This window comes from Corylus avellana, chromosome ca5 (genome assembly GCF_901000735.1).
Source record: "Corylus avellana chromosome ca5, CavTom2PMs-1.0".
Taxonomy (NCBI): domain Eukaryota; kingdom Viridiplantae; phylum Streptophyta; class Magnoliopsida; order Fagales; family Betulaceae; genus Corylus; species Corylus avellana.
In genome coordinates this window covers 3,984,938-4,004,077 of record NC_081545.1, presented here as the reverse complement: position 1 = coordinate 4,004,077, position 19,140 = coordinate 3,984,938, and the positions used below count along the sequence as shown (strand labels likewise).

Genomic DNA, 19,140 nt, shown 5'->3' with positions numbered 1-19,140 from the left:
TCAAATCTTTATCCTCAATAAAGATAAGATTTGATGCCAACCCATTAAGCAGAGTGTAAACCCGTACGAATGGATAGCCAATATCAATGTGAATGGTTAAAATCTTTATGACAAATTGGTCATCAAAGAATCTCTACCTGGTTTGTGGAATAAACCCTTTTTATTCTCATAAAAATAATAAGAATACATATTTCTCTAAGAAAATTAGATGAATAAATATTCTTAAAGGAATAAACAACTATTTCAACAACAACACCAACAAAAAACTCATATTATTTTTCATTTTCTAAAAAAAAAAAATTAAATGCTCAATATGTGGGTGGTCGGCCACCCATAACAGTCTTTGGAGGTGTTCGCACCACCCTCAAAGTCCCTCATGATTTTTTTAAGTAATTTTGATTCAATTCCAACTAAATAGTATATGTTCTCAACTTGTCACCAAAATAAAGAATAAGAATAACTATCTTCTATTCTCAATAGTAACTATTTTTTTCTTAATAGAATACTCATTTTGGGTACCGAACGAGGCCTAGGTATTTACCTAACACCAACCACCTCCAAAAAAATAGTGTTATCGGCCTAGGATCATGATTGCTTAGAGAGAGAAGGGGTATTACGTGCAAGCCATAGGAGTTCAATCATCCCAACCCTGCCATTCATTTAAAATGAACGGTTGATATTAAAGCTATTGCATCTTCTGCAATACTTGAGATCTCAATCCAATGGCCTAAATTGCGGCATTTTAGTATTTATGCTTTTTTAAAAATACAATATGCAACTAATAATCGTTTGCACAAATTGAGTTGTCAATCTTGCACTACAACACAATATCTAGGCAATATTTTGCTGCCATCCCCACCAAAAGAAGAGATAACTTTTCAAGTAACATAATGTTATTTGAGTTTGCTCTTAGATTTGTTGCATGATTTAAGGATATAGGATTGATGTCTAAGCCCAACCAACAACATGTTGGGATGCCTCTCTCATTATAGGTCACCCTAGTTGGCTACAAAGAAACAAGGTTTTCTTTCAAATTGAATTGGAAAACAAATATAATCCAATATATTAAATTGACATATATTATTAGAGCATATGATTTTCACATATATTTGTAATAGGATTAATTGAACATATAATTCCAACTTGTATTAAAAAAAAATGTAAAAATCACATAATCCTTTCATTCTAATTTGGAGAAAAACTTTGCGCTTTAGCCAATTATCCAACTTCATAACGTATACACTAGACTTTGTTTGCCTGGATTGGTTATCCCATGATTAATCTTAGGAATGTGTCAAAAGTTATGGACAAATTACTATTCATTGCCTTTTCCTTTCGTAAGGCAGCTTGAAACTTTCTCTTGCTTTTTTGTTTCTTTTGCCAAAAAAGCTTTTTAGGTCACCCCTTTACATAGTAGGCACTTTGCTTTTGTTTGCCATGGTTGATTATCCTATGATTAATCTTAGTAGTATGTCAAAAGTTATGGTCAAAAGTAATTCTCAAATAATTATTCATTGATTTTTCTTTCCGCAAAGCAGCTTGAAACTTTCTATTGCTTTTATATATATATATATATATATATATATATATATATGTTAACAAATAACTCATTTTCATATTCATAAAGTTTTGATCATTTTTCTAACGGAATCATGAAATTACAAATTCAATTATCTCATTCAAATATTAAAAAGAAAGTTTGGGCTCCATGATCATAGGGATGGTTTAACATGGCGAACTATCTTGATAGCTATGTAAATGATTTGACTACTCTCAATAGTCAAATTTGGGGTGATTGAACCACCATCACGCCTTGATTATGATTTATGAGGATCGTCCGCCACCTCACCTCACCTCCCACCAAGCAACCAAAACCTTTTTTTTTTATATATATAACATTTTAGGGTAAATTTGTAATTTCATAGTAACACTGTAAAAAAATTACCGAAACTTAAATATATATATAATTATTTGTTAGAGGCATATCCAGCGAGTTATTTGACACTTTTAAAATCCCAAATAGAATTATTCGTCACAATCTCAAACCACAAGAACCAATTTAACAATTTATTTTTTTTTGGCCAAAATACTTTGGATTGGTTTAAAAACAATCACATGCCAGTAGACAATGAGATATCTCACACGTTTATGGCCAACCACCTTAGCTTTGACGACAAAGGCACCTATATTACAGCTGGCATCCACAACTTTATCCGTGTTGTGCTAACTCCGAAAAAACCAGTTCACATCAATCAAATTAAATGAGTCTATTTACTTAAACTAAAAAAATGTATAATTTAATTTTGTTTGAATATTAATTAAATAGTTAAATCTACTATTTTTTTTTAATTAGTTTAAACTTAGGAGTAACTTGAAAATCGTAGAAAGTGTACTCTTTGAGAATGAGGATGCTTTTAAATGCTAAACTGTGATTTTTAAGACTAAATTACAGTTTTATTAAACGTTTAACTGCATTTTTAAAACTCATGTTTTCAAGTCACACGTTTTTTTAAATCGTACATTTTTAAACTACACTATGCTCTATCTCACTTTCATCTCAATGAGCTGATATGACAATGAGAAAAAACGAGCCTAATATAAATCATTTGTGTCGATTCAAATATACCCTTAGAATTGCAAATTTCCAAACTACTATGTGAGTATGAAAAAACATAATTGGTCTATCTTTCTCCCCCTCCATTATACATCATGATGATGTGAAGGTTTTTGATGTAATGTAAACACATCCATAGGTGTCACCCATAGTCAAACACAAAAAAGCAAAAGAATTTGGTAGGGAGCTTAGCTCGGTGGTTGTCACCCATTAATGACAAGTACTAAAGAAAGGAAGAAATAGTGAAAATGGGGTCGGTCCACATGCAATGAGGCTCCAATTGTTTTCTATGGAAAATGACCTAACGCATGTGAAGAGATGCCCCTAGTCAATTTTTCAACCACCCTGATCTCATGGAAACATATGCAAATCACAAGCTAAGAGAGAGAGTCCTAAATGGTGACCCCAATTTTGAAGGACATGTCACATGCACCCAACACACCACCTCCACCACCCTCAACCATTATATGTGATGTCCAACACATACCCACGTATATGTATTTTTAGTATTTGATTTCTTTCATTTTAGTATTCTCATTTATCTATTCAAATAATTTGGTTGTTAAAATAATAAAATAAGATTTATGAGAGAAGTAAAAGTGGACAAAGAGGAAAAGGGCATCAAAATATCTAAGCTGGTTGTTCGGTCTTAAAAGCCTATTTGGGAGAAGAATTCATAGGACTACATCTTTATTGAATGAATTAATTATGTATTTGTGTATTACATGTTTTATTTACAAGGAAAAAGGTCCTAGAAATTTGACTGCATACATACATACAATTATGGTAAGTACTTAAAAGAAAACATATATTAAAAAGGCTAATATAGAAAAGAAAAATGTTTTCCTCCAAATTAAGTTGGAGCTTCTAACTCAACTTATTAAACTGACATATATTTAAAATACATGTGATTCTCGTATACATTTTAAATAGAACATGTGAACTGTCATGTGTTTAAAGAAGGAAATACCATGTTAGTAGGTAGTTAGGAACATAGTTAAGTAGAAAAATTTGGTTAGGGAGCTACCTCATTTATCACCACATTCCTCAACGTGAAAAGAGAATAAATGTGATTTCATTTGCATTTTTTAACCGAGCATGTGAACTGACGTGTGTTTAAAATAATTGTGATTCTCACGTGCATTTTATACATAAAGTATTCAGAATGTAGAAGAGGCCTATTAGGGCCCAACCAACTGTTCATTTGCCTAGGGGCAGACCTAGCCCCAGCCTAAGACCTGAGCTCACCAATCAGCGCACACTGGAACCTCAAAGACCCTCCTAATTAACGACCTACCAATAAAAAGATGTGCATAAAAGGAAAATAGCCGTTGGTGATTTTCCCTATAAAAAAAGCCAGCCACGAGCCTTAAATGACCTGTCATTTCAAACCCACTCGATAAAGAAGGCCAATCAATCTAAGAGCAAAAAGAAAATAAAATCACAAAAATACACCCGTGTTCATCCACACTTATCTCACCCAGCTCACTTACAAACTAAGGAAATGAGACCTCTACAAAAGTAAGAAAAATCACAACATAAGTACATATTCCCCTTACATACCATTTTTTTTTTTTTTTAAGATGAATACTCTCTTCTCTTACTTACACTATGATTATCCATCTCCTCAAATCCACCTTCAATCAGCACCGACATCCCACTATGAGCCTTGGCCTTCTTTGTATATCTCAATTAAAAAACTTTATTAAACGGAGCTTGAAATGAAAACTATATATATATATCGTAATCCGTGAAGTTGATTATGTATAGGCTAGGAATTAACGGTGGGGAACGGTGGGAAAAGACGCGGTTCGTCAACAACTCCCTTGTTTTTGGTTGACTAATATTAGACTATTACGACCAAAATTGCTTTATCATCAACACAAATGCTACGTACTAAGCTTCCTCCTAAACGACTTGGACCACCGATTACTTGTCTTCAATTCAAGGTGTATTTAAAAAGTTTAATTAGGTAAATTTGATGTTAACGGTTTCTTTTTCTTTATAACTTTGAACGTTGAAAGTCGTTAAAATCTTTTTCCAATATCCAGAAAAAAAAAAAAAAAAAAAAAAAAAAAAAAAAAATAAAAAAAACCCCCACATTATAGCAATCATTGAGATTAGACGTTTCTGCCTGTTGATAGTTTGTAAAGGAACATATTCAATCTTGTAGTGGTTAGAGATGTTGAGATTTAAAGGGGCCCACGCTACCCTTCAACTAATTGGTAATTATGTTCACTTATCATCTAATCCAAATTTAAGGTTTGTTAGAATATTAATTACTTTTTTTTATTAACTTCAATTTTTGGATAATAGAGAATAATTTTAATCAGGTCGCAGTCGAATAAAAAGTATACATCTAAGCTTAAAACACCAAAAAAGTAATATAACTCTTCACGCTAAATAATTTTTCTTCTCTTAACAAGCCACTGGAAGGTCTGAAACCACCATCTTGGTTGGTTTTGGAGGGAGGCACGGAGGTGGGGGGAGAGGTTTGGTGGTGGGTGTTAGGTTAGAATGAATGAAAAAATAAAAATCCATGGGATATAATATCAAAACAAAAGTTCTTAATTCATTTATTGACTAAGAGTTTGATCAGTATATTCAGTCGAGTAAGGGGAAGAGTGTTAGAATATTGACTAAATATTTAAATTTACTCTTTTTTATAAACTTTAACTTTTGAAACAATCGGTTATTTTAATAGGGTTGATTATCATTGCCACCACTCTAGATTAATAATTTATATGAAAAATGTTAGAGATGACGGCTCATATTTTGAACGATAGAGAAAGTAATACTAATTTCTAATAAAAAATTAGCAACATGTTCTCATGAACCTAAACATTCTATCAAATTACGTAAATTCGTAATTTATTGTTTTATCTTTATTTTCTCCTTTACTTTTTACTAAATCGATTAGTCGTAAACCTAATTATCGCATTAGTTGCTTAATTAACCCGGATGCCTGGCTTAACAATGTTTGAAACCGACATAAAGTGGAATCAAATTTTCTTAGAGATTCCTTTCAAAAAAAAAAAAAAATCTTATAGATTAATTAATCAAGGTAAAGTGGTGTGACCACCCCCGGCTTTTGAGCAGTAATTAGGGGCCCTTAAACTTAGCAATTAGCATGATCATTGCTTGTCATTATGCATAAAGCTAAGCATACTCTCTGGAGACTGGTCACAAGGAATCTAATACAACGAATTGAACAGTAAAATCGATTTTAAAATAAATAATTTTTTTTTAAAAAAATAATAATTAAAAAATGACAATAATAAATGATATTGATCGATCGTTAGCAGGTGCTGCCTTGTGCATAAAGTACGTCCATGGTGGACCACGAAAATAATTATAACGTACACTTTCGTCACAAGCTTAGAGACGGCTCTGTTCTAAAATATTCAAAAATGACAAAGACAAAAAGGGTATCAAGAAGATTATTTTATGGGTGGTGTTAATCTCAAGCAAGAGAATCCCATCACTTTCTCTGTACTAATACCCCGGCGCAACAACCGCTTCTTCATGTGCTTTCTCTCTACAAATATCCTTCTCCTTCTCTCTCTCTCTCTCTGATCTTCTTGTTTCATATCCAAAATGGGAATTTGCTTGAGCAACACAAACACCATAGTACAGGCTGAGATAGCTGAAGAAACAGAGTCATTTGCAGAAACAGAGTCATTTGCAGAAACAGAGTCATTTGTAGAAACAGAGTCATTAGCAGGAACAGAGTCATTTGCAGAAGCAGAGGATGATGGGAAGAAGAAGAGGAGGGGGAAGAAGAAGAAGAAGATGGTGAGATTCAAACTCCAAGAAGATGAAAGTGGTGGTAGAGGAAGTGGTGATGATCGTGGGGATTCTGGAAGTGGGGTTGTCAGGATTCGGGTGATGGTGACCCTTGAAGAGTTGAAACAAATACTGGATTGTAAGGACAGCTTCAAGCAGGCTTCTGTGGAGCAATTGGTGAATGCAATGAAGTTGAGAGGGAGGAGGATTTCTGCTGAAGTTAGAACAAGTGATGAGGGAGAAGAGAATGGTTGGAGGCCAGCTTTGGAGAGCATTCCAGAGGACCCTTAACGATGATCAACTAGTTTCAGTTTGTCACTAACAAGTTTTCTCTCTCTCTCTCTCTCTCTCTCTCTCTCCCTCTCTCTCATATCTGTGAGTTGTAAACAATTTTCTTTGTATATGATGCAGACTTTGATCACCATATCATTGTACTAGTTTGCAGTTACGACTAATTGGATTATGTAGATCAATAAATGGTTTGTGGTTTAGAGTGCGATTTTAAATCAAATCGCAGAAAACGTAGAAAGATTTGTCTTTTTTGTTCTACGTTTTGAAATTGCAAACCCAAACAGATTTTTAGTGTGGTTGTATGCAAAAACATTTAATGTAAAAAGTTTTCTTTCAGCTATATGTTGTTGTGCATCAGCTTCTTTCTCTAATGAAACGCATATCCATGCCCAAAGTGCAAGAACTTTCAATGTGCTTTGATTCTTGTTCTCATCCTTTTCTGTGAATTCTCTCGTTGAGTTTGATGTTCGGGTGGTTGTGATTTGATTTTACAAGGTATCAAACACCGTCCAACTTAACGAGAGCTTGAGGATTGGGGTGTTGCAGAGGAGCTCCCTGATTTGGGAACAGACAGCTCTAGCTCTATGATTGAAGAATAAGATCCTCCAAGTTAAACATCCGTAATTTTTTTATGGGTAAGAGAAAATTCACTAAAGGATGGGGTGAGGTGGTGGTGGGGGGGACCCTACGGACACGCCAATAAAATCCATACAAAAGTTTTTTTTTTTTTTTTAAAAAAAAAAAAAAAGGTCAATGAATTGGCCCGGTACAATGTTTTGTCGGCTTGAAACGCAAGAAAAGGGGCCACCAAACTGGCAGTTTTTGAAACAAGAGATGAGTGAGTTGGATGGAGAGCCACCTGCTATGGCACCAAAGGAGCTTGAATGCTATAGCAGGGAAGATTGCTTTGAGATTGACGACAGGATGTACTAAAGAAGAACACTACTCCGATGGGGAGGTGAGAAAGGTGTAGTAGAGGAAGTGTGCGAGGAGGGCGATATACCTGGCTTAAAAAGTGGGGAAAAAGTACAGGAAAAGGAAGGAAACGGAAAAATAGGAGGAAGGAGAAGCGAAAATCCATCAACCAGGATGAAGGAAGGCAACATGTCTTCATATTGCTGTTCTTTAATTACTATTAATGTAGACATTATTATTATTATTCTATTGACAATGATGACGAAGAAGCCATTGTAAAAGACAAATCGTAGCCGTTTGGAACTGTATCAATATTTTGTCCTGTGTTTTTGTAAAACCAATTTGGTCGATTAGCCTTCAACATCATCAAGTATAATTTATATGTAGTCTCAAAAGTCTATGCCGCACTCTTTCATCAAAACAGTTCAAATTTAACCCTAACCATCATATACACTTTGAGAACAAGGATCGCAAAATAGGAAAAAGAATAATATACTAAAAACACGCTCTTCCTTTGTTGACAGGCAACAACATGGTTGCACCCCTCAATAACAATGTTTTGAAACGAAAATTCCTGTCCCATCAAAGGGATTTTTTTTTCTATTATTAAGAAGCTTATTCCCTCCTCACATTTTACAATCAAAGAGAACTCAAAAGGATGCGGCAAGGCCGATAATCAAACAATGCACTCGTTTATTGCTTGATCAAATTCCGGAGAACATATTGAAGAATGCCTCCGTGATGGAAGTAAGCCAATTCCACCTGCAAATGCAACAAGAGAATCAGGTAAATATCTCTCGATTAGACGGACAAGGTTTGTCATATGTTTCTTGAACATGAAACGTCTAAGGTTTGTCATATGTTTCTTGAACATGAAACGTCTAAGGTTTGTCATATGTTTCTTGAACATGAAAGAACCGTGTTTTTTTTTTTAGTAATTTCATATGGGAATGACAAGTAAAAATTCTTCTTAATTCAATTTTAAGCATTATTAAATCTTGTTTCCAATTTCAGTTTCTTATAACACATGCAGTAGTAGTAACCTTCTATTCTCCATAAAACACATTAAAGTGGGAAATACCTCAGTGTCAAAGCGGGCGATGCAGGTGAAAGATTTTCCGGTATCAGTTGTGACAGTCACATCTTGGCCCGGCCTTATCTCGCTAATGTTGCTTGGGAGGTCAATGGTGTAACGCTCATGACCAGTCAATCCTAGAGTCTCTGCATCCTCACCAGCCTTGTAACAAAGTGGAATAATACCCATTCCCACCAAGTTACTGCGATGAATTCTTTCAAAGCTTTTGGCAATCACTGCTTTAACACCCTGTTATATATGTTATATACAGAAGTGAGACAAATGACTAGCAGGACACGTTAAATATCGTCAAGATGAAAAAAATTAAGAAACTCACCAATAACATTGGACCCTTGGCCGCCCAATCCCTAGAGCTTCCACTCCCATACTCAGCACCAGCCAGTATGATCGTGTCCTGCCCAGCAGCCTTATACCTCTGAAATAGACACAAGATCAAATGCACATATTTAGTGATTACCATTTGGAGAATACAACTTCTTTACACTTAAGGGTGGCATCCATGAATCACAAGTAACTACTTCAGATCACAAAAGTAATTATCTTTTCACATGATGAAAACGTCTCAGAAAATATCTGTCATAACAGTTCCCCCAATAACAACAGTAATATAATTAATCGCACAATGAATTTATATAATATGCACAAAAAAGAAAGGAACGTATTAACTATTAACATAAAGCATGCCATTTTTTTGTACACGGTCCAGCATTACTAACAGACCAAGTGTGTGTTTGCCACCCAAAAAAAAAGGACAAATTCATAGTATACCATTAAATCTCAAGCAAAAACGTTGACGAGGAAAAATTGTGCAACAATTTGATATGAAGAAACTCACCGTAGCTGCATCAAAAACATAGAGTTTCTCTCCTGTAGGAACATGAATTGTTTTCGGACCCACTTCCCCATTCAAGAGCTTGTTAACAATGCGGATATTGGCAAAAGTTCCCCTTGCCATTATTTCATCATTGCCACGGCGACTTCCATAAGAGTTGAAGTCCTTGCGATCCACCCCACGCTCGAGGAGGTATTTGGCAGCAGGACTGTCCTTATGAATGCTTCCTGCGGGGGAAATGTGATCTGTTGTAATACTGTCACCAAAGTTCAGCAGGCAGTAAGCATCCTTCACTCCATGGGCTCCAGGAGGATCCATGGTCATGTTCTTGAAGTATGGTGGATCATGAATGTAGGTTGAGTTGGGGTCCCACGAGTACAGGGTGCCAGTTGGAACTGATAGCTCATTCCACATGGGATTGCCTTTTGTAATAGCCTCATAAGTACTTTTGAACATAGCAGGCAACACACTGGATTGAACAGCCTAAATAGTATGCCATCCAAAGTTAATTTATGCCATACAATTCTCAATTTTTACAACAAAAATTAATCATTATAATTCTCTACCTCCGCAATTTCTTCTGTGGAAGGCCAGATATCCTTGAAAAAGACACTCTTACCATCCTTCGATGTGCCAATTGGCTCCTTATTGAAGTCAATGTCTACCTGGAAAACAATTTCATGTTAGCCATCTGTATGCAATGGGTCATTAACTTGTAAAAAAGAAAATAACTGTAAAATAACTTCTTTTTTTATAAGTAATTGGGGTCCAAGGGAGGAAAAATTTGAACTAGTGACCTCTACTTCATGAAGTGTGGTCCCCAGCTAATTGAACTACCCCATAAGGTTTACTGTAAAATAACTTATAAATAATTCTTCAACATTCAAACAAAAAGTGAATATATGCTGCGTGTCATAACAAATACACATGCTGATCATTGCAATTATTACAAATGTTTGACTCCTCACTTGCTAACATGCTATTGCTTCATAATTATTGGGCATGACATAGAGTCAGGCTGTGGCAGGGAAAAGAGCTGTGAGGTAATTCAAAATGAGGAATGCTAGGCTTACAAAAAATTTTACAAAACACACTTTTACAAAGTGATGTGGCACAACATGATTGGGAATGAGGTAAATCTAAATTTTAAGAAACCCAATCATGTTGTGCCACATCACTTTGTAAAAGTTCTTTTTTTGTAAAACTTTTTGTAAGGCTACATTTCTCATTCAAAATACCTACCCATATCTCTAGTATATAAGTCTCCTTCTACGGAAACAATATACTAGTTGCTAGAAAACCTTTTGCTATATCATAATAAGGCCACAAGATGTTGTATAGAAACACAAATTTAAAGGGGATATGTAACCTGAAACTATCCAGTTAATGTCAACCAACTCAAATGTTGAATGTGTCAGCCAAACCATGATGGGTTTCCATGAGCGGAAACTGGAATTTGCAAATTATATTGGCCTTAGACCTCAATATAATGAACTATGGGTACGGATAAAAACGAAATTAAAAAGCATAACGGTCCCAGAGTTTGAATATTCAAACCCAGGTTGTAAATTACAGTGAATGAGCTTAATCTTTGGAATCTTGTGACTGACCCTTCTGCCATTACATTTTTTACATCAAACGAATTAAAAAGAACCAGGTTTTCCCTACTATGCAGATTATTCTATCAATCTTCCATTTACAACTAAAATATATAGACACCATTAGCAATTAAAACTACATACCGTGCCAGCCAGTGCATAGGCAACCACTAAAGGGGGTGATGCAAGGTAGTTAGCTCTTGTCAACGCATGAACACGTCCCTCAAAATTTCGGTTCCCAGAGAGCACAGCAGCTGCTACAATGTCTGCATAAACAACCAGATAAATTTAGTTGGAGATGTTGATAATTAATAGAGAGAAAAAAGGACTACACAGAAAATTGAAACTCATAAACAGGGCAATGATTTCAGTAATACGTAAACATGCCTAAGCTTAATTTATAGCAATTATTTATCCCTCAACAAAATTAACATATGATAGAGAGATAAATGTTACCATTTTCTGAAATAACAGAAGCAACCGATTCATCTAAGTCCCCTGAATTCCCAATACATGTTGTGCAACCATATCCAACAATATGGAAGCCCTGTTGATTTAAATATTTTTGCAGGCCACTGCATCAAGCAAATCCATATTTAGAAAACGCATTTTATACTGAATGTTCAAAGTAAATATTTCTATATATAATCAGAAATACCTCTGGAGTAAATATTTTGTAACAACTCCAGAACCTGGAGCAAGACTTGTTTTTACCCATGGTTTGACCTGATAAATTATTCACAAATTAGCATTTAACCAATAGGATAATAAAAGAAAGGATCCAAGGCATCAAAACATCAATCCTTTACATTCTTATAGTAAAAGGAAGGCCAACAAAAGTTGTGCGTTCCAAACTGGGAAGAATGAGGGGGAAAAGGAATCAGAGGGCAGTTTCGTCCTGTGAAAAGTAAAACATAACCATGACCAACCTGCAAACCAAGTTCACAAGCCTTTTTCGCAACAAGACCGGCACCAAGCATGACACTAGGGTTTGATGTATTGGTGCAGCTCGTGATTGCAGCAATTACAACACTGCCATGCTTAAGCTCTGAAGGCTCTCCATGAAATGAAAACTTGGCCACTTTGTCTTGTGCTTCTTTTGGTATGGCAAACCCCTGTAGTATGGTAAGACATTTAGGAAGAATGGCAAGCAACATACAGAAAAGCTATTGTAAATAAAACTAAATGATACATGAATGGCATTACAACTACATATTCAAAAAAGAAATTCAAAAAAAAAAAAAAAAGAAAGAGAGAGAGAGAAGTGCACTATAGATGGATCAGGATCCTATCTAGTTTGTGGGTACAGTGGAGATCTCCAACCCATATCTGTGATGAAACACATCATATCCACACAAAAATAAACTGACTAGATTAGTCCACATCATCACTTCAATTATTATCCGTGGAACAGTAATGTTCGTCCCTGGTAATGCACCCACTTAGAGAGAGAGAGAGAGAGAGAGAATCGTGCACAAAGGCCATAGTGAAAGCATGGCTGAGGACTGGCAGAGACGGAGGTGGCAGCAGATTGGAGATGCAGGCTTGCAGCAATGACCATTTTGATAGTAGCTCAGATCAGAGGTGCCTTGATGTTCCAAAAGGAGGATGGGGCGGCAGCAAAAAATTTTGTGGAATTAATCATCAAAATAGTCTAATTGGCAGGGCCATGGCCAATTAGTGGCAGTGACAATGGTAGTGATTATAGTGGATTTGGATACGAGGGATATACAGCAACGTGTACATGGAATCCAGTAAAAGCAAGGCAAAATTGTAACTGAAAATGTTGATGGAAATTATGAGAATGATCGAACATTGGCTGTTAAGAAAGAGAGAGTGATCATGGTTATAACTTTCTCCTTTTTTGAGATAGAATACTAGGATTTCATGGGTCGTTCATTGAATCTAGGTATCCTAAGTCTAATCATGGATAGGGAACTAATTCTTTCCTGTATGCTATGTTATGGTTCAATCTTTACTGATGGATATACATTAAAACTAAAAACTATTATCTACACGCTTAAATGAAGTTTTCATATATAGAGGGGGGGAAAACAGAAGATTACAAGGGAAAAAAAAAAAATAACTATATTATAAAATAGACCCAAAACATCTTGTAGATTAATTAGGCTGAAAGATTTTAATAAAAATTTAAAAAATAATAATTAATGGAGCAATAGGTTTGACTAACCTTGAATCCAACTTTGTTATCAAGACAAGAATGCCAGTCAGCCTTCATTTCTTTCAAAGCCACACGATCATGAGGTCTGAAAAAAAAATAGCAGTTAGATATAAATGAATCATATGAAATTGAGTTCAAGAAGCAAAATTTGAACTAAGTAGAGTCAATGTGAGACAGTCTGTTCAAGAACAAAGTATACACCTCTTTGGTCCTGAAATACAAGGCTCAACATCCGTAAGATCCAGTTGTAAGTAAGAGGAGTACACCCTTTCTAGTTGAGGCTGAATTTAGGCAAAATCAGTTAGCATTACATCTCAAAGAAAACATGATACAAATAAATAGTCAAACAATTACAAATTAAAAAATAGGGGGGAAATAAAAAAACCTTTACCTCATTGTAGTCAACAAACAGCTTATTTGCACGGAGATAAGCTTCTATCATGGCCACCTAATTTTAAGAAACAAAGGAGTTCAAATGATGCTCTAAGAATTTCATATCCCAAGGAACCAAGTATAATTAAGTGAAGTACTCACTGTCTCATCACTTCTTCCAGTTAATTTGAGATACTGTAAAGTGACACGATCTACAGGGAAGAATCCCATGGTTGCACCATATTCAGGAGACATATTGGCGATAGTGGCCCTGTCAGCAAGTGATAGCTCACCCATGCCATCCCCTACAAGTACATTCAAACATGATAACCTTATATCCATCTAGTTGCATGAACAAACCCTTCCAATTTAATACTAGATAACCTCAACTTCATGGAAACTAAATTACCATAGAACTCAACAAATTTGCCAACAACGCCATGCTTTCTCAGCATTTGTGTCACAGTTAAAACCAAGTCGGTAGCAGTAACACCATTTCGCAATTTTCCAGATAACTTGAACCCAACAACACCAGGCAACACCATGCTCATGGGCTGTCAATGTCAAATTGTAAGGCGTAAGAAGAATAACTTCAGCACACTCTTCCATTCAAGGGGATGCGCAAGTAAGCAGTAAGGTGTATACAAGAGAGTCCAAAATAAATGAAATAAATAGAATTCAATATGCCTTCTGCAGTCCTTACATGGTTATACATTCTATGGTCAGAACTTAATTACCTGGCCAAGCATTGCTGCCTCTGCTTCAATACCTCCAACTCCCCAGCCAGCAACTCCTAACCCATCAATCATGGTTGTATGGGAATCAGTTCCAACCACACTATCAGGATAGAGTATGTTGTCAGTGTTGAAAACAACTCGTCCGAGATATTCAAGATTAACCTGAGAATTCAACACTTTGAGTCATTCCATGCCAAGTCCGCATAAGACTCTCTATAGAGATCCAACATTCTCAATTTTCATTTCACATTCGTAGTAAAAAAAAAAGATACGAGTCATATAAGCCGGCATCATATGATCTTTCAAGTCTGCTTCCAAACTACTTTACCTGATGGACAATACCAGAACCAGGAGGAACAACAAGCATGTTATGGAAAGCAGTAGATCCCCATTTAAGAAAACCAAATCTCTCCTTGTTTCTCTGAAATTCAAGATCCATATTGGCCTGCACGGCATTTTCAGACCTTGTTACATCAACTTGAACCGAATGATCAATTACAAGATCCACCGGAACCTGCATGTTTAGAACAAGAGAGATGGTAAGACAAAATAATTAAGAATATAACTAATATAACTGGTAGGGTGGCATAAAAATATTGGCAAATAGTTTACATATCACGCCATGCAATATTATATAAGACTTCTTTATCATCACCATGTGTTAAGCTATCTAGGAAGAAAAAAATACTCAAGTAACCGAAAACCCAGAACAAAATGTGATTGCTATACAGACACTTAATAGTTTTACTACTATCAATATAAGATGCAAAACCACGAAAAAATCTTATTCGAGGTCAAGATACACCCATACGCTACTAAGCCAAAATATGAAACTTGTAGCCCAAAAATGATATCTGAATGACCTATATCAGTAACTTCAATGATAGCACATGGACGGATTATAAGAACAACACGCACCAAAGGATTGATCTTGTTAGAATCACTGCCAAGTCTGTTCATGGCATCCCGCATACAAGCAAGGTCGACCACAGCAGGAACTCCAGTAAAATCCTGGCAACAGACGAGAAACATTAGAAGAAAGAGACATGTTTAAAATAATTACAGACTCAACTTCACTCCATTAGTTACCTGCAAGAGAACACGAGCAGGCTTGAAGGGAATTTCAACTTGCTTTGGAGAAGTGTTCTCCCAATCAATAATTTTCTCAACATCTTCCTTCTTGACTTGGAAGTTGTCACAATTACGAATTGCAGACTCAAGAAGGATTCTGATAGAGTACGGCAACTTCTCTGTTATGCATATATGGGTAATTATTATCAGTAATAGAACGGCTATGATGTAGTGGACAGATAAGGTTATTTGCTGCAATAAAACAAACATAATCCTGTAAAAAGTAGTGAGGAGAAAAAAGTTACCAATCCTTGGATCATTCAAAGACGGAAGGCTGTAGAACTTTCCAAACTCGCCGCCTCCTGGCTTCGGAAGACTTGTCAAGTTTGCCTTAAAAGGATGTTCAGAAGCTGAAACCATGCAGATGAACAATCAGAGCTTAAATTTTCCTCTTAGTAATTAAAATGTGCTTATTCAAAAACTGTGCATTAGCTTCACTATCTGTATAATTCATATGTATCAAAAAAAAATGTATATGTTTCATTTTCAGTTACCATAAGCTGAATCTACCACCTATAAAATTAATAATAACAACGACAATTATTATAGGTATAAGAATAGTGATGATGATGATGATAATGATAACAACAATAGTAAGAACAAAAATTCTTATAATAATATTAACAAGAACAATAAAAACATAGTAGTGATCACAAATTCAGAATAATGTGTTTCTTTTTCCTGATTCGAGATCCTGAGCATCCTCTCTTAAACCGTTGAAAGAAATGCAGGAAAGGAATATCAACTGAAAAGCGCTGATATTTGTATTTTGTTTTCTTTCTATTTCCTTAGCTTTCACGGACAACAAAGAGAGCGTATAAACACTAAGCTAAGCTGACTAGAGTAGTGGAGTGTATCAAACGAGAGGGAAACTATTTATTATTAGTAAGATTGGGCGAGAGAGGAACGAACTGAACCAAGACTCGAAGACAGAGAACGAGATTGAAGGTCCTTTTTCTCGTTGACCGACCCTTGTTGCACTTCCTTCATCCTTCTGTTGCATGAAATTCTCCAAAATTACATCGTTTCCGGGAATTTATAAGCTAGATTCAGTGCATCAGAAACAGAATCCATTTCTTGTTCGCGATCACAGATCCCGAAATACCACTGCTCTGATAATAGCCGAGAAATTGTACGAAACGAAGAACAACAGAAAACAAAAGCGAATCAAAATGTTCTCAGGTTTCTTTCTATTTCCTGAGCTTTCTCAGCAACCAAACAGAGCGTACAACTACTTAAAGCTCAGCTCGGCACAGCTGACTTTGTAGTACTGGAAAAGTTTCATTCTTTTCCCTCTTCTCAGCACCCAAACAGAGCAAACAAATTAACACACATCACAAACCAATCAAGAAATTCCAAAAAAAGAAAAAAAAAAAAAAACGCTCCGAAGTCTTCGGAAATGAACAGAATTTAGACACTGTACCCATGGTGGAGATCTTCCTCTGGAACTGTTCGATCACGGGAGCGACGGCCCTGATTTGAGAGCGGAGACTGATCGGAGAGCGCCAATCGACACCGTGACTCCAGCGAGGGGCGGAGTACCGGAGGGACCGAACCGCAGAGGAGAAGTTGAGGGATCGGTAAGCCTTGGGAGGCGAAGAAGCAACCAAGGTTCTAGAAAGCGAGGGAGGGACGAGCCTTGCCCTAAGATAAGAAGAAGAGGCTCTGAGGATTGATGAGGCTGAGGACGACGCCGTTATATACATGACGCCTGGTGATGCTGATAATGGTGGTGGTCACGCATCCAGATGAAAACGGCGTCGGATAAGGATTGGCTCAGAGAGGAGTGGGAGGGGTTTTGCAATGGTTTCGTGTATGTTTCTGCGTATTATGAATTTGTTGTCAGAGAGAGGCGTGTGGAGATATGAGGCGAGACGGGGCCTAGGGCTGCGTGCCGCTTTCTAGAAGAAGAAGAAGAGTTGTTCTTCCTGGATGGGCGCTCGAGCCGTGGAATGGGCCAAGGGGCGGGGGGTGTGATTGTTTGTGGTGAAGGTGTATTTTACATAATGATGCTATCAAATTGTGTTCTGCCACGTCACATGAGAATCTTTTATTGAATGATTTTTTTTTTTTTTTCTTTTTGGTAAGTCTATTGAAGGATTGTTTAATCAAGGCAATTATGCCTTTTTTCTTTTGAGCAATCCTACGACTCCTACCTATTATATTTTGATTATATTATTATTTTATTGGATTTGTGTGACCATGTTAGCTTATTTTGATCGGACGGGCTCTCTCAGTTGAACTTGAGAGAGCGCATGTGATTTTTACTGTTTAGATTCTTCATGTGCAGTTTCTAGCCGATAAATACTATTGTAGTCACACTCAAATAAAATAGCCACAATTAATCTCTTCGACCTACATTTCAAAAAACAACTTAAAAAAAAAAAAAAAAAAAACACTGAAAGCACAAATGTCAAAAGTTGTCTAAAGGCATAGAGGCATGTGAACCTGCCCGCAGGATACTACTGCAAACTTTCAAGTGGTCAAGTGGCATCAGACTAGTGTTCCTTTTGGTCCCTCGAATAGTAGGAAGAGGCATTTGGTGAAGAAAAGATACTATGTGCACCACTCAATTTGCACCACCTATGGAATCATTTGACTTTAATTATTCGACTATAATTAATTATGCAAATAAAAAAAAATTGACCTTATAATTGCTCACATCACATGCTATCCTCTCCTTCTATGAATTTTATATGCAAAATAAGCCAATCAACTCTATGTGTAACCTTTATACACAATTTTTCTTTTATTTTTCCATTAAAAAATTCCATATTTTAATCATTTCCCCTCACAAATTTTTTTTTTATAATGTTATTATTGATATTATAGCGTTTACATCAAGTCTCTCACAAATATACTAGATTTTATTATATTGTCACATCATTTTAAATTTTTAAATAATACACTAATATATACAATAAAATATAATCTTAATACACCATAGGTCCAATCCATTTCACTAGAAAATGAATTATATTCCCTTATAAATTTACATGAAAGTTTATATAAGATTTATTGTATTAAGTATTAAATAATTAATGTGAACAAAAGATGGAAATTAAATATTTTTCATTAAATAATTAAATATACGTATCAAAATTTATTGCTTAATTTCAGTAAAATCTTTTCCTTGTTTATGTCAGGCTGTGTGAACGGTTAGATGCGAAGCTGGCCCCCCGAGGGTGCATTAATGATAGATGCGTATGCAGTATTTGCCCCGCAAGGAAAAGTCTTGGGTCAAACGGTGACGGCTCGCCGTGGCGAAAATAGGAATTGTATAAAAATCTTCACCGTGAGACACTGGGATACTTTTGGGGCCCCGCAACTGTTGACAATTCCTGCTTTGGACCCTTTTATTGTTCTTTTCTATTGATTTTTGAAAAGTTAATTTGGAGTTGGATGATTGGACTTCTCTTGCCAGCAATTTTAATTAGTTAATTTGGAGTTGGATGATTGAACTTCTTTTGCCAGACATTTAAATTTAAATTGATTTTCCCTCTTAAAGAAAATGGAAATGGAAAATTCCCACGTTGTTTAAGATTGCGATTTCATAAGAATAATAAATCGCAAGAATAGTTTGCAT

At 35.8% G+C, this 19,140-nt stretch overlaps 2 protein-coding genes across 2 annotated transcripts; one reads left to right on the top strand and one right to left on the bottom strand.

Moving 5' to 3' along the window:
- Nucleotides 1-6,063: 6,063 nt before the first annotated feature.
- LOC132182853 (uncharacterized) lies at nucleotides 6,064-7,306 on the top strand. Its single transcript, XM_059596207.1, has one exon. The coding sequence runs from the start codon at nucleotides 6,212-6,214 to the stop codon at nucleotides 6,689-6,691; it is 480 nt and encodes a 159-aa protein (XP_059452190.1). The 5' UTR covers nucleotides 6,064-6,211; the 3' UTR covers nucleotides 6,692-7,306.
- A 768-nt stretch (nucleotides 7,307-8,074) lies between these two features.
- Nucleotides 8,075-17,474, bottom strand: LOC132180412 (aconitate hydratase, cytoplasmic). The gene is made up of 20 exons (XM_059593219.1): nucleotides 16,978-17,474; nucleotides 15,800-15,904; nucleotides 15,513-15,673; nucleotides 15,342-15,434; nucleotides 14,752-14,937; nucleotides 14,424-14,585; nucleotides 14,096-14,240; nucleotides 13,849-13,991; nucleotides 13,706-13,762; nucleotides 13,516-13,595; nucleotides 13,324-13,399; nucleotides 12,062-12,247; nucleotides 11,791-11,858; nucleotides 11,589-11,707; nucleotides 11,277-11,398; nucleotides 10,101-10,199; nucleotides 9,538-10,017; nucleotides 9,019-9,117; nucleotides 8,688-8,930; nucleotides 8,075-8,368 (listed from the first exon to the last, which is right to left on the bottom strand). Exons 1-20 carry the CDS (start codon nucleotides 17,258-17,260, stop codon nucleotides 8,300-8,302), a joined length of 2,976 nt encoding a protein of 991 aa, XP_059449202.1. The 5' UTR covers nucleotides 17,261-17,474; the 3' UTR covers nucleotides 8,075-8,299.
- Between the last annotated feature and the right edge of the window lie 1,666 nt (nucleotides 17,475-19,140).

Excerpts from the sequence above, each read along its gene's own strand:
- LOC132180412 (XM_059593219.1), bottom strand. The coding sequence starts at position 17,260 with ATGTATATAACGGCGTCGTCCTCAGCCTCATCAATCCTCAGAGCCTCT. Across the intron at positions 14,586-14,751 it reads GTTCTGGTATTGTCCATCAG|GTTAATCTTGAATATCTCGG; the intron begins GTAAAGTAGTTT and ends TTGAATTCTCAG. Across the intron at positions 8,369-8,687 it reads TCGCCCGCTTTGACACTGAG|GTGGAATTGGCTTACTTCCA; the intron begins GTATTTCCCACT and ends TTGCATTTGCAG.
- LOC132182853 (XM_059596207.1), top strand. The coding sequence starts at position 6,212 with ATGGGAATTTGCTTGAGCAACACAAACACCATAGTACAGGCTGAGATA.